This window comes from Vidua chalybeata, chromosome 5 (assembly GCF_026979565.1).
Source record: "Vidua chalybeata isolate OUT-0048 chromosome 5, bVidCha1 merged haplotype, whole genome shotgun sequence".
NCBI lineage: Eukaryota > Metazoa > Chordata > Aves > Passeriformes > Viduidae > Vidua > Vidua chalybeata.
This window is the reverse complement of record NC_071534.1, coordinates 5,716,096-5,732,250: the sequence shown is the minus strand read 5'-3', so window position 1 is coordinate 5,732,250 and position 16,155 is coordinate 5,716,096. Positions and strand designations below refer to the sequence as shown.

The following is a 16,155-nucleotide window of genomic DNA, read 5'->3' as shown; positions in this document are numbered from 1 at the left end:
CAGAGGGAAGATTGTAACTCTACTTGTCCCAAGTACCTTTAGTGCTTATATCCCATTTACTTACTCCTTTACATATTCATATTTATTAAAACACCGTTGTTTAAGCCCCTCATAGAGCCCCAGATCTGTCACCAAACCCTGAGTTGCCTCCTCAGGTGCTCTGCTCCCCTCTCCTGCCTGGCTCTTTGGCACTCTTACTTTTCCTGAGATATGCTAAAAGCCAAAATTTAGGTGCACACAGCTGCTTCCCCAAACTCCTGGGAGATCATCTCCCTGCTGGGCCTGGAGAGACACCCTGGGCCTGCCTCTGGCTCCCCTTCACCAGCAGCAGGGCCCAGGAGCCCCCCAGCAGCCAAAACCTCTTCCCACAGCAGGACCTGCCTCGTCCTCACTGCACACCTGGGGCTGGCCCCCCATCATCCTCATCCTCACACCTGGGGCTGGCCCCCCATCATCCTCATCCTCACACCTGGGGCTGTCCCTGTCCCATTCCCATCATCCTCACACCTGGGGCTGTCCCTGTCCCATTCCCATCATCCTCATCCTCACACCTGGGGCTGTCCCCCCATCATCCTCATCCTCACACCTGGGGCTGTCCCTGTCCCATTCTCAACATCCTCACACCTGGGGCTGTCCCTGTCCCATTCTCAACATCCTCACACCTGGGGCTGTTCCCTGTCCCATTCCCATCATCCTCATCCTCACACCTGGGGCTGTTCCCTGTGCCATTCTCATCATCATCATCCTCATCCCTGGGGCTGTCCCTGTCCCATTCCCATCATCCTCATCCTCACACCTGGGGCTGTCCCTGTCCCATTCCCATCATCCTCACACCTGGGGCTGTCCCTGTCCCATTCTCATCATCCTCACACCTGGGGCTGTCCCCCCATCATCCTCATCCTCATACCTGGGGCTGTCCCTGTCCCATTCTCAACATCCTCACACCTGGGGCTGTTCCCTGTCCCATTCCCATCATCCTCATCCTCATCCTCATCCCTGGGGCTGGCCCTGTCCCATTCCCATCATCCTCATCCTCACACCTGGGGCTGCCCCTGTCCCATTCCCATCATCCTCATCCTCATCCCTGGGGCTGTCCCTGTCCCATTCCCATCATCCTCATCCTCATCCCTGGGGCTGTCCCTGTCCCATTCCCATCATCCTCATCCTCACACCTGGGGCTGTCCCCCCATCATCCTCATCCTCACACCTGGGGCTGTCCCCATCCCATTCCCATCATCCTCATCCTCATCCTCATCCCTGGGGCTGTCCCTGTCCCATTCCCATCATCCTCATCCTCACACCTGGGGCTGTCCCAGCCCCAGCCCATCAGGAATGGGGTCAAAGCAATCACATTCCCCCTGCCCTGCCCACAGCCCCAGCCCTGCACCCGAGGTAAAGAGGAGGGACACAAACAAGACATTTAGAGGGTGGTCCTTTCTAAAAACACCCTTTTCTTTCTTTTTAACACCCTTGTCTAGCAGAGCCATTTACATTTTCACACACAGCTACTTACACATAGGGAAGAGCTATATTTCATGTGTCTTACCTATTTTCACTTAGATCTATTTTCTCTTAAATCTATTTAGACACAGACACATTTACATATATATGAATTTACAACTGCATCTCATATCTATTCAGCCTTATCTCAGTTTACACTTCTGTGTTTACACTTATGTATCTATTTAGACTGTGTCAGCTTACACTTCTATTTTGATTATATATTAACACTTATTGCACAGAAAATTGATTTAGACCAGATATCTGTTTAGAGCTAAATATTTACACTTCCATCTAATTACACATCAGCCTGTTTAGATTTAGGTATTTATAAATCCTTATATATATAACCTCTGTTGAGATTACATACATCATCTACTTTTACCCTGCAATGCAAAACAAATGTAGGTGGTTCCAGCTGGACAGAAATTTTCTATTTTAAATCATCATCCTGCATCTCAGCAGCCTCCAGCCAGTGCTGTTAGTGGCTCTCAGGTTCCTTCTGATCACTCCCTGGCTCCTCAGCTGTTTGCTTTGCAAGCCCAGAGAGATAAACCCAGCTGACTTGTGCATCTTTTCCAGGCCTTTCTCTTGCGTTCTAACTTTATTTGGTCTTCATTGAATCATTTTCCAAGTAGCAGCAAGTGACATAATTTGTAGTGTCAATTTTAGCACATTCAATGTTAATTTTCAGTGGACAGAAAAAATTAACTGTTTCCTGACACCATTACTGTATTTACACTTCACAGTCGGGTAACTGGGCCAGACTTTCATTCTGCAAAGATTTTAATCTCGAGCTTAGGCCATTGAGAAAAAGCCCACAATTTAACCAGATCAGTCTCATCTTTCCTAAGTTTTGGAAAAGTTGCAGACTGGGATATTCATGTGAATTCACTAAAGAGCTCCCATGTCTCCCAAGTGCTGGATTAGCACTGCTGTTAAATTTGCAGGACCTGAGGGATGAGGCTTCTCTGGCTGCTCTGTTCCAGACCTTCCCTGACCTGACTCTGATTTAGCTGTGGCAGCAATTTCTCTAATTGAGCAGGTGTCTGTATCTTGTTTTACTTCTGTTTATCTTTGTGTTGCACAAGCACGCCTTTGTATCTGCAGCAGTTATTTTACTAGGATGAGATATTTACAACCAAATAATGACAGAGTTTACAGAAATACAGGCTGGGCAGAATATCAGAGGCCTTGAGAAGTGGAAACAGAGGATGCAGTGTGTGATTACAGCAGGAGATAAGAGATGGGGCACAGACTTGGCACTGGAGACCCCACAGCTATAAACAACTCACTAATGGTCAGTGAAAATAAAAAGCAGTCCTGAAGCAGGAAAAAAATTGTTGTAAGGGTAATAAAGAACAAAGAAATTCTATTTCACACACGTAAAAGGGAACAAAAGGTGGTAAATTCTGATGAAACCTGGAGCTGCACAGCAATGAGGAAATATGTCAAAGGGTGTTAGGAAACATTTATAAGTGACTCCAAGTGGATCCCAGGAGAAAAAGGAGAAACTGTCACCACAAACATCATATTCCTCCCTGTTAAGGACATGAGATTTCAACAAGTCATTGTGTACTTCCCCTCTTCCTTCTGCAGCAAATTATACCCAGGAACTGAATGAGCATAAATACCAACCTAGCAGGCAGAATTTTAAAAGCAAGTTTTACCGTTTTAATTGATTACTTTAGTTGCAGATTTTTAATTATTAAAAACAAAACAAAACAAAACAAAAAAAAAAAAAAAAAAAAAAAAAAACAAAAAAAAAAAAAACCACCAAAACATTGCATCTGAGTCTCTTCTGTAACAATTAGATCTGGACTAATTAGGTGAAGATTTCAGTTATTCTAGCACTAAATTCTAGTTCTTACTTTTATAATGTGTGCTCACCCTTTTTGATACAGAACACCTTATTATTAGTATAATAATAACTTCTTAACTTACTTTCTACCATACCTTATCTATTAACTGTGACTTTCCATTCTTGAAAACCCTTATTTCATTTCTCTCTTTTTCCCCCAAGTCAATAGATTCTTCTAATACAGATGTCACAAAAACCCCACAAGGGCCTGCACTTAGTGAGAAGATTCTGCTGATTCCTCAAATATATCAAAAGAGAAACCCAATTACTGACTCTGTCATCAGGAGTAGATTTCTATGACAGGGTGTTGGACTTCCTTCCTTCCTTCTCTTGCCCTGACCCTCACACAGCAGGACTATGTATATTCTGAATCTCAGAGTAAATATTAGCAGAGCTGCAACAGTACTGTGAAAGAGCTTACCAAAAACTTCACAATTTATCAGGTCCATTTATAATCTCACTTTAAAACACTCCCTCTGTGTCATTATTAATCAATATGTTGACTCAAATACAATTTATTTGCTTCTCTAATTTTCTACATTTTTGATGCTTTAACAGTTTTCGGAAATACTCATTTTGGCAGCAAAACATTTTGCTGGGGTATGCCCTCCTTTTCAACTCATAATTATGATTATTTCCCCCCCACTGCTGTGCTGATAGTGTCTAGAAAAAGCCTGAGGGAGCTGCAAACACCTTCCCTTACTCTGCACTGCCACGGTCTCTGGGAACATCTGGTACAAAGCCCCTGCTCAAATCTGATGTGACCAGTGATCCAAACCCTGGTCTTAAATCAGGCACAACAGAGAGTTGAATAAATGTAGAACAAAAATAAATTTTTAAACCTCAAAAGTGGCCAGATTTAATCAAAAGTAAGAGTGGGTTTGGCAGAGTTAGTTGTTCTCTTCCTGCACCTCCCCTCGCCCCATCCCCACCCCCAGTCCTGTCATCAACTTTGGCCATGAGAGATAAACCACAGAATTCACTGGAAGTTCTCACTCAGGGCAGCCAGGGCTGAACCAGTAAAGACTGAAAACTTTCTGGTAGAGAGGTGTTTTCACAATTCTTACACTTGGGCAAGTACCATCAGTGCAAGTCCTGAACTGACAGACAAATGCAGACGTTGAACAGCTCTGCACTGACCACAAATTCTCACTGCTAAAGCCACCTCCTTAAGAGCATGACATTTGTCAGAAGCCTGGTATCTGGATACTTTCTCATGCTGATTTGGTGCATACCTTTATATTTATGATTTTCAGACTTACTGACAGTTATGCAGACTCTCAAAAGCTTTGGTGTTTGCTTTATTCTGTTAATTTTGGCCACGTGTTTTTTCTCACCTTTCTTTCAGCTTGTCAGCACTGGAATCTCTGAATTCACTTCACTTAAAATGTTTGCTTCTTTATATGTACTGCAGACTGTAATCCATCTACACTATTAAGGGAAAGCAGCCCCTTTTCCCAATGGGAAATGCAACCAGTCTCTGGGAAAAACCAGATCATTTCCAGACAGGTGAATGCTGCTGGAAAGTCAACATCCAAACTGGCATTACAGACAGAATAAATCAACATTAACACTACTCCATATTTTAAGTGAGACGGATGACAAAGGTAAGGGGGTCAGAGAAAACTGCAGTGCTCTCCGCTCTCTTGGTAAAAATTTGCTTTTGTGCAGTTTTGCTTTAAACTGTGCATACATCAGCATACAAGAAACTCCAAAAATCAAACAGAAAAGCACTGTGATAATCAGGGAATTTTATTTTTAGCCCAGCAGAGATTTATCACTATGAGAGTCTTGTGACTTTGACAAATCTAACAATAATGAGTTGTGTATACAACCTACAACAGCTGACAGAGAATAATACATTCCATCTGCTGGAGCTGTCCCAGGAGGCTGACCTTCAAGGTCTAAAAACTTTCAAATTTCAATTTTTTTTTCATCCCTAATAAAAAGCACTGTGAAACAGCTATTTGGTTCATTTTGTGAAGGATGCATTGTGGTGAATAGCTGCTATTTAAAGAAAAAACTCAAAATGCATCTAGAAAATTCCAGTTACACCAAAATGCTGTTTCCGTTCTCTGGAATGATCAATCTCTGTGACCTGCCACTCACTCTTGCTCTTCTAATTAACTACAATCTTCATACTTGAGTGCCTTCTTTAAACCTTACAGGAACATTAAAGATGTCAGAGGGCTTGCACATATCTTGTCATCCTGATAACAGACCCTGCTGCAGAGGAGTAGGTACAAGGATAGGCAAAAGTACAAGTAAAGAATAATTTCAGGAATATAGAGAATACTTATGGATATAATCTCAGGTAAGGATGAAATGACTGAGGGTTTTAAATCACTACATGAAAATATTAAATCATACACCCTGGTATGAAATAGTTCCTTAGTTGAAGCTAAGACACCCATGAAAAAATACTGCACTGGAGGGCCACAAAGATGCTCCCAGGGCTGGAGCACCTCTCCTGTACAGACAGGCTGGGAGAGATGGGCTTGTTCAGCCTGGAGAAGAGAAGGCTCTGGGGAGATCTCATTACAGCCTTCCAGCACCTAAAGGGACTTTGCAAAAACACTGCAGAGGGACTTTTTATGTGGGCAAACATTGACAGGACAAGGGGAATGGTTTGAAACTAAAAGAGGACGTATCTAGATTAAATATTAGGAAGAAAATCTTCCCTGTGAGGATGGTGATGCCCTGGCACAGGTTGCCCAGAGAAGCTGTGGCTGCCCCATTCCTGGAAGTGTCCAAGGCCAGGCTGGATGGGGCTCCAAGCAACCTGGGATAGTGGAAGGTGTCCCTGCCCATGGCAGGGGGTGGGACTGGATGATCTTCAAGATTCCTTCCAACCCAAATAATTCCAGGATTCTTTGATCCTTAAGGTCCCTTCCAACCCAACCCATTCTATGCAATGCCATTCTATGACTCGGCATCGCAGTTATTCTCTAGAACTTCCTGAATCTCTATGTTTATTTTAGTTTTTCCTTATTGATTTCTTTCTAAATAGCTTCATTTCAAGAGGTTTGATTTCCAACAAGGAAACTATTATTGTGGAAGACTTTTGGCCTTTTCCTTTCTGTAAGGATGGACAAATTTTGAGTGCCACAGATCACTTTTCATCAGTCACATCCAGAACCCCATGCACAGTGCAGAGGTCAGGAGTAATTTTTCTTTTAGGCTATCAAGTTTTTGTTTCAAAACTCTATCATTTTTGCTGAATAAAGGTCTTGTTTCTATACTATGCACTATCCAATACATGGGGATTTTTATTCCACAGACACAGAAACCTCTCAGAAACCTTAATGTTGATCATCTCTGTTTTGCAAGGTTTCCCTTTTCTCCAACCTTCTTCATAGAAATAAAGGAAAGCATTTTTGCCCAGCTTGGGAAGATCTGCCTCCTAAGCAAGGTTTGAGCAAGCCTAGAGTAAGATAGGCGGATGTGGATACATGAACAAGGTGTCACTAGAAAAATTCTATTTCCAGAAGAAAAGGTGTGTTCACATAATGCCATTGCTAAATTAAGGCAAATGTCTCCTTTTTCAAGGATACTTGAACTACATTTCTATCTATTTCAGCCCAGAACAAGGAATTTTATCAGTGGGACTGTTACTGTGTTGCCTGTTCTTGACTGGCATTTATTTCAGGCCTTCCTACAGTCCCTCTCTCACACCTGACCAGAGCAGCAAAGAACTGGTTTAGAGCAGCAGCTCTGCTCCTCTAGGTCAGGCCTAGAAAAATGATCTGATTCAACCTTGCAGTTTGCCATCATCTGCAAAACATCCAGCCCCCACCAGCAATGAATTAAATATTCCACTACAGCAACAATCAAATAGAAGCTGGCATGGCCCCTTTCAAATACCTCTTTCAAATTATGATCCTCTCTGCCTTTTCTGTTTTCAGCTTTTTTGACAGGAAAAAAAATGTCCCCATTTACAGGCTTGAAGCTTAGTACTTCCACTCCCCAGGAATAGAAGCCTATTAATTCTGGCAAGAAGAACTTCACTGAGAGAAATCAGGTTTAAACTTCCAAGAGGTGTCAAGAATGTTCAGTCAGTTGAGACATTGAGTTCTCCAGCTACATTCCTGGAAGCTTTGCAACAGAAGGAATGAATAAGGAAAATCAAATTGAGTGTGATTTAACCCTGCCACTGGCTAAGGCAAAGCGTGAAAGAAAATAGATAAAATTTAATTGGTAAGGGAATAATATGTATGACTGTCTCTGAAAATAAGAATAAATTCAACCAGCTATAATGAAAGTACAAGAAGAAAACATTTTCAGAAAAAATGGGGAAATTCTTTCATTTTCCTGTCAGGCAGAAAAAGATACAGGCTTGTCTCATCACTCTCTTTCCTATGACACAGAGCTTTGCTCAGATTAACTATGACCATTGAGAGAACACAGCTTTAGTGAACCAACATACACTGGCAGAGTCCTGAGTACAGCCAGCAGAGTCCCCAACATCTTAGTGGCCTCCAGGACTGTTACCAGCAGCTCAGCACTTTGCTGCTTCCATCCATCACATCACAACACCAAAAATGCACTCAGCAAAATCTGCTGCCACACGGTCAGCAAGAGAAGATGTTCAAACCCAATAAATATGCTGAGAATGAGCACAATAATCTGTTATGAGATGTGGAGTTAAAGCAGAAACTTTGGTTATAAATATCATACTCTTCATGCCCTCTCCCAGAACCCTAAAAGCACTGGAAATGCCTCTGGGTATGGAACAGAACTCAGATTATGAGTTCAAGATGTAGCAGATCCAGAAGAGAGTCCCAGCCTCATCAGACAAAGAAAATCAATGCAAAAGGGAAAAAAAATATCAGCTTTCCAGAAAACCTTCTTTTATAATAAATAATACCATTTTATATTTCACACTGTAACATTCATATTTCCATTACAAACTTAGTTTTAAAGAAAGGATTTTACAGACAAAGCAAGTATGTTAACTCAGCAGTGAAATTCAGACAGTTTCCATGTTGAAATACAACCATCACTTATATAAACACACAATATTTTAAATAAAGCAAGAGAAAAAAACCCACTTATCAAAACCTCTTAGTTGATGTGGGCATAAAAATAGTTGATTTTTCTTATTGCAATTTGTTTGCACAATGTTTAAGAGGGTGCTGTAAAAAAAAAAAAGTAGAAATATTTTTCCTGGTTTAGCTTTCCTTCCTTCAGAGGTAAAAGGAAGTAAAGTTAAAAGGTGGGGTAGACCTGAGCTTTCCATCCACCTCTGAAATAACTCAAAAAAGAAGAATGAACAATATATCCAACATCTTAATTGATGGTGAACAAAGAAAGCTCTCTTGATATTCACACCATATATGAATCAAAGACTTCCTTTCATTCATGTCCCCCTATTTTTTTTATGCAACCATCCTTGGCTGGAGGCATCTTGATTTACTGATTAGCTTCTAATTGTTTTTTCATAGAACTTTTCCCTTCATCACATCAACTCTTTGTAAGTTTTTCTCTTGCAGAATGATAAACTGAGCATAAGTAAGTTACCTTTGGGTTCATCAATGTAGAAGGACACATCTTTTTTGTCCTCTTGTTCATCAATGTGATCATAAGTGATCTGGGGAACAGACAAGGAATTTTCTCCTGGGTTTATTACAGGTGCAGAGCCATTTCCACAGCCCAGCTTCCCTTTTCTTCTGTATCTTCTGGCCTGTGAGAGCAGCAATGGAATGATCTCAGAAGATGCTATCATACACAGACAAGTGTGAGCTTCACTGTACAATGAATTTACTTGAGGTCGTATGTTTTTTATTTAAAGAATGAAATTGAAATTCAGTGAAAGGGCTACAACCTTTGTTTATGGTTTTAAAGTGTCTGATTCTGAATTGTGAACTAAACCCTGGCAAGAATTTGATTCTTAGAAGGCAACTAGAACATTCTGAAGAATCAGGCCGTTAGTAAAATTTCTCAAATTGGGACCAAAATTCAAGGCATACAAAATTCTAATGATTTCAGCATATATCACCTTGTCTGGAATATATTTCTAAAGCTTAAATTCAACATAACCATAGACTTTGAAGTATGAACTAGGCCTGTGCAGCATATTCAACTAAAGAAAACTTCACCCTTTGCCAAAAAAGGCTAAATTAAGCACATCAGGAGAAGAGAAATCCTTCCTCCTGCCTCCAAACAGTTTTCCTGATTTTAGAAGCCTAAAGACAGCCTAAGAAACACACTATAATTGGTACTTTAAAATGAAAAATGAAGGTTTGGTTCAACAGAAAGAGCTGCAGGGTAAAGATATTCACATATGGGACAAGGCTACTTGATCTAAAGTCAAGCCAATTCTTATTTTGTTATGGTCTACATTCAGAATTTTAGAATTCCTTCTTCTGCTCAGCTCTGCAGCAGCTAAACAAATGCATGTTGAAAATTAAATGGGGGGAAAATGGTAGAAATAGGTATTTGTTGTGGACAGTGGATGCACTGACATGCATCAAAATACTTCTAAAAGCAAAGACCACAGGCTCTTATAGCAGGAAAACAAAATAGGAATCCTCTGGAGAATAAAATGCTACAACATACACAAAATGATCAGTATGTATTTGAGACCTTAAAATAGGAAGTCACAGACCAAGAAAGAACAAGAGAAGAAGCTCCTTTGGTAAGAGGTGAAAGAATCATTACTATGCTCTTAAATGAGGGCTCACAGGGCACAGGGAGGTTCAGACAAATAATATATTAGAAAAAACACTAGAGAAAACAGAGGGAAAATATATTTTTCCCATCTTTCCAATCATGGATTGCTTGCTGTTCAGCAACACACACAGGAGTCTTACTCCTGCTTTACCTCTTCCCTCCTGTTTTTCCTGGCCCCAGCTGTGACAAAGCAAGGTCACACTAACACCAAAACGCAGACACGCACACAGATCAGGCTGCTTCAGCTTCCTCCATGTGCCAGGGGGAATTGTACAGCCCTTCTTCCCTGGGAAGCAGGCTCCAGTGGGGTGCCACTGCCTAAAGGCAGACCTTGACCATCCTTTGGGAAACGCTGGGTCCCTGAGCTGGACCTGCTGCAGACTCTGCCCTTCTGGCAAGCTTGGCAATGACACCACAGAACTGGGTGTGGGCAATTCCACCTTCACAGACAAACACGCTTTCCTGCACTCACAGCCTGGGAATTTGCCCTAATTTCTGAAGATATAAAAGCAGCATGGAGTACTTCAGAGAAGACTAGCTGCTGTATGCCACGTGTTAAGCCTGAACATAAATTTTTAAACTGGCTTGCTCCTTCTTCTGGTATGAACTACCTTGAAAAATGAATGCAGAATGGGAAAGTGGCACCATCGTCTTGTGCTTTGAGAAAGTAGGAGACTCCAAAGGGCATAAAACAATGGAGAGTTGGTACCTGTCTGACCAACAAGGCAAATTCAGTTAGAAGATATTCTTTCCTCAAGAATATTTTAAGGAAAACAAAACTAAATGGGCTGTGGCAGGAGGAAAATAAACGTATTTCAGGCATCCAAACTGCTCAGGCCCTTCACGAGGCTTTTGGCAAGTTAATCATAATTTCAAATGAAAAGCAAGCACAGAGCCAACCCTGCCAGTGCTTTCACCTGTTTTCTCAGACCGGGACTAGATGGCGCTGGAGACTTTTTGGGATTTTGCACGGGAGCTGTCACATAGATCTTCCAGGTGGCTGTGGAGGAGCAGGATTTCTCTGCTGCGTAGCAGCGCCACAGGGTCTATAAAGAAACCCAAAGAACCTCAGTTCAGGAGCAGTCACTGGGTTCCTGCACGGCAAATTTTGCAGCAAATCCAACTGAGAACAAAGCCCCCAGGTAAACACCACTCCTGATAAAGTACAACCATGGTGGATGCAATTTGCACGAGGACACGCACACGCATCACACAAAGATATTCAGTGTGCTCCCCTCACGAGCTGGGATCAAACTCTACCCACAGCAAAAAAAAAAAAAAAAAACAAAAAAAAACCCAAATAAACCAAACTCAACCCCCATAAAAGTGAATCCCCCACTGAATGTTTTGTTTTCTTTTTTCTGCACTGTGCCACAATGAATGTTTGTGCACGGTGCTATTTAATTCTTTATATTAACATATGGAATGTTATGCTGGGAGATTTTTCTAAAAACAGGTGTGTTTTTTCATGTATTTGTACATTCATCACCTCAGGATTTGGCAGATGCACAAGACCTAAAAGAACATAAACAGGAAGTTATGAATTAAATATTATAATGAAGATTTTTATTATGTTTTTAGTATTTCACTAGATATACTCACTACATCCAGCTAGTGTCATTATGCCTGTGAATATCAGGTATAGTGCAGCTTCCAGAAAGGGAGAGGCAATTATCTCATTTTCTCTACTTACTGACATGGATCAAAGTGACAAAGTGGCTAAACACAAGTTATAGATCTATATTAAATTTAGGAATGGTGATTCTCAGTACTTGAACTTCCAGGCCATACTCCCTCTCCAATAAACTCTGAGGTATTTTAGTATTTTACTGTTGTGGCCTTACCTGAATTAGGGAAGCTGCAGCTGGGATTTGTCTATTGAAATGCTTCTGACGTTGCTTCTGCTGTACTTTCAGGGCAAAACCAGACCCCAGAATACCCTAACAAAATAACAAAATTACTATTCAGACATGTATATAGCTTCACATACATAAATAAAGTACTTTGCACCCGGAATAAACAGACATTTAATAAAAGATTTTCTAAAATGAATTTTCAAATGTCTACACTGTCAGAGTTCTATTGATTCCAACAAAAAAATCTGAAATTGAGCAGCTCGACAGCAGAATTGTGTAACTTCAATAAACAGCACATGTTTATTGCTGTGATCCACAGGTTACAGGAGCCAGAGGCATTCACAGAGGTGGACACACCTTTAATGAAGATATTCAAGTTCCACTTACAGCTGGCAGGGCAAAGAAGGAGATGGCAAACACTGAGAAGCAGGAAGCTATTGTCTTCCCAATCCACGTCTGGGGAACTTTGTCTCCATAGCCAATTGTTGTGACTGTTACCTACACCAGGAACAAACATCTGTTTTAGTGGTTTTTTCCTCCAAAAAGCATGAGAAAAAAAGAATGGAAGGGGAAAGTAATTATTGAAGTATCAGGAGACAGGTGTGAATCAAGTGAATCAAGTGGATTTGGGGATAAGGAAACCCATGCTGACAGGAGTGAAAAAGGACAGAACTAACCCATCCCAACTGAATCCTCATGGCAAGAGAAGGAACACACAACCATTCCAGGATGTGTTATCTCCCAAAGTCAGCCTGCCAGTAGAGCTAGACCTGAACAGAGCTGAGACTTGTGCTGAGCTTTCTTCCTCCCCCACAAACACAGGACCTGGCCACTCAGAATTGTGTTTAAGCCATAAGGTGCTTAAACTTGGATCTGATATTGCTTATCAGGGCCAGGGAGAAGGGGCCCACAGTCAAAGGAGACAACAGAGGCAGCAGGGCAGCATCTCTCCAGTCAGAACCCAGGGCCTTTCAAGCAAAACAGAAGCAGAAAGTGCAACCACCCAGAGTCTGGATTATAATGCAGAAGCACAACGAGGCAGGTCCGACAGCAAGCCACAGGTCAGGATTAGGATCAAGTGGTCAGCACACGAGCCCACAGGAAGGGGACAACAGCAGGGCATCATCCCGTGGGTGGAAATCAGGACTGAGGGAGCTCATACCTAGACACAGCTGCAGCTGAGCTACAGACAATCTCTCCTGTGCTGAAATATTGAAATATTGCTGAAATGGTGTGCACGGAGCACCACCAGTGGGGCCATGCTGGTCAGGGTCATTAGGTCAATTAGTGCCCTCAGGTCTGGGACCTGTCGGGACTTGCTGCAGAGGTGACAGGCCACCCCTGAAAAGCCCCAGAGGCAGGAGGACCTGAGTGGGATAGAGGTTTGGGGCTATTCCTGAAGAGCCCCAGCAGGATGAAAGAAAATTCATCATGAGCCAGAGGTCAGGAAGGACTTGGAGCAGGAGGAATAGAGGGTCCAGGTGGAGACTGGTCCATCAGAAAGGTTTGTGATGTAACAAGGAGCCCAATGGAAGGGGATAATCAGCTGATCCTAAAGCAAGAACCCACAGCAAGCCACAGGAATCACACCTGACAGGGGCCTCAGCACCATGGTCACAGCAGGACAAGACTCACAGACCATGGTCTAAAACACAGACACTGGGCCATGGGGGTGTTGGGTTTTCAGCATCCTCAGAGCTCTGATGCTGCCATAAAATGGTGTGAGAAACATGGCTTGGATCCCTTAGAAGTGAAAACCTTCTGGTGAGGAACAGAAGAGTTCTGTCATCAATACTAACCACTGGGGAGAGCTGTAAATAGAAAAAATGTACTTTTATTTGGACGTACCAGCCCCAAACCTAGTCCCCCTCCCTTCACTTTGCCTTGAATGGTAGCAGAAACACAGCCAAAACAGACTTAAAAGAATATGTGAATTTACACTGACTATAAAGAGGCTGCCTTTTATGGAAAAATTTGCTGACAAATGCTTAGATGTTATGCAAAAATAGTCTTCTCAGAAGAAACTATCAAGCAATAAAGGCATGGGAAGAATATGTTTCCTCCTACTCTCAGAGCTGGAAGAAAGATTTGCAGGGAAAAAAATTAGCAACTACTACCAAACTTAGTTCCAAAAAAATAGTTATATTTGTGTTTATTCATCATGAATTTTCCACTTGATGAAGACCACTTTGTAGTAGCCATATCCTTGAATGAATATTGTTCTTTTGAACTACAAACTGCTCTCAGCAGGAGCTCTGCCTTGCCAGGTGTTTGTCTAGATTTAATGTGGCTGGTCAAGTGACTCAGGTGCTGTGTGCTACCAGCAGGACAATGAGTTTGCCAGTCCCCAAAACTAAATCAGAGCCCTGAAAATTCAATTTTGAAATGCAGCATGTGTTTCTGGGCAGTGGAGGAAGTTAAAGTTGTTTCTTTAACAGCACTTCAGCTCCTCAGTGTACCCAGATGACCGTTCAAAGTTAGTGGTTTTTCCCTTCTTTTCCCCTCTTTTTTCTTATGAAAGGCTTCTTGGGTTTTTTGGGTGTTGTTTGGTTTTTCTGGGGTGGTTTTTGTTGGTGTTTTCACTAAGTTCTCCAGCACCCAGGACTTAAAACCAAACTGCAGTAATGCTGAGCTGTCTTAATTTTACTATGGAAGACAGCATGAAAGCTGTAACCACAGAAAAGATGAATTTTCCACCTCCACAGCAGGCACTTGGCTGGCAGACTCCTGCAGGTGCCTGAACATGTCTCAGGAAGTTTTTCCCTGGCTACCTTAAGAGGGTTCCTTGTTGGTAATCTAATTAGCACGTTGAATACATGGAAAGGATTATAAATAATGTAATTCTCTGGCGTTCTTAATCACAGCAGAATTTTTTTTCTACTCATACACCCCAAAGTTATCAGTATTTCTGAGCAGAGAATGTTGGAGAGCTTGACTCTGGAAAATGACACCTCTTGTAACAGAGATTTATGATGGCACATTCCAGCTGTGTGCACAGGCTCTAACACAGGCTCTGAACACACACATGTATGCCTCAAAAAGGGAAGAACTCTGATTTAGTAGAAGTCAACAGGGCTGCTCAGATGTTTAAAGACAGGCAGGTGTCCTCAGGTGTGAAGAGTCCGAACACCTCAAAATACCACCCTAAATATAAAGGGATTCCAACTACTACCTCTGGCATGGAAATTTACTGCTGGAAATTCTGAGCAGTTGATCCCAAGTACCTGTGCCAATTAACACCAATTCACTGGAGCAAGTATTTAACTCCAGTCCAGTGGTACAGAATAGCTGAGTTTGCAGCAAGGCAAATAAGCACTACCAGCAGCAAGAGGCAAGCAGGGAGGGCAAGCAGAAGAAAAGCCTCCTATGTGCTCTTCTTTCCCCAAGGAAAAAAGTACCCAAAAGGGACAGGGCAACTGCTGTGACACAGGTTGCAATTCCATGCTGTTGGAAGTGCCTTTACATATGCCCTACATGCTACGACTCCCAAGAATGGCTTCATGTGAAGTACAAGCCTTTGTTATGTCTTTGCAGTTTAACCTGTTTGCCTGCCAAATCTAGGAGAAAAAAACCTTGCCTTTAACTGAAGCAGGTGAATGTAGTTAGCAATTAATTCCAACTCTCATTCATTCTTTATTTTCTCTTTTCCCTGTATTTAAACCTTTCAGGTCATTTGTATCAAGTTCAGCAAGCTTGCACTTTCTCCTCAAAGCAAAATGTTCCCCATAATATACTCTGTGGTTTTTGTCAGACACATAAGACTTGGAACCAAGATTTTTTTTTTTTTTTCCAATGGCTCAGTTTTGAAAGGCAAAAGTAAAAATCAAATTTCACTCCATAGTAACTCCACATCTGTGTTTCTATGTTCCAGGAGATTTGAAAGGAAAAGAAACTGATTCACTTTGTTCCTATTCCCAGCTGTGAACTGCACCTGCACCGTGACTCACTATATGCTGAGGAGGCCTAGATGCCTGAAAAGCTTAAACAACAATTTGATCAGTGTTCCTCACACAGCCAGAGAAAGAGGAGCTGATTTTATCTTGCTGCTACGCAAAGCAAGTCAAGTTTTGGAAAATAACAAAACCCACCGATCCACACACTTTGAAACACAGATCCAAAGTCATCTATCTCAACAAGGTACTGTGCATTTTAAGCTTCTCTGATGGTCTTCATAACTCCTTTTAAATTCCCAAAGTCCAAAATACTGTTGGAGAAACACACTCTGACTTTTTTAACCTTAATTTTTTTAACTCTTTACTCATATCA

The 16,155-nt window shown here is 41.9% G+C and overlaps 1 protein-coding gene across 1 annotated transcript in view; it reads right to left on the bottom strand.

The window, feature by feature from the left end:
- LOC128788749 (potassium voltage-gated channel subfamily KQT member 1-like) overlaps window positions 1–16,155 on the bottom strand; it is a 405,996-nt gene that overhangs the window by 352,776 nt on the left and 37,065 nt on the right. The window contains exons 7-10 of the mRNA XM_053944006.1: window positions 12,277–12,387; window positions 11,878–11,973; window positions 10,951–11,079; window positions 8,882–9,044 (exon numbers count right to left, since the gene is read on the bottom strand). Coding sequence (XP_053799981.1) covers window positions 8,882–9,044; window positions 10,951–11,079; window positions 11,878–11,973; window positions 12,277–12,387 — 499 coding nt within the window. The remainder of the gene's footprint in view (window positions 1–8,881; window positions 9,045–10,950; window positions 11,080–11,877; window positions 11,974–12,276; window positions 12,388–16,155) is intronic.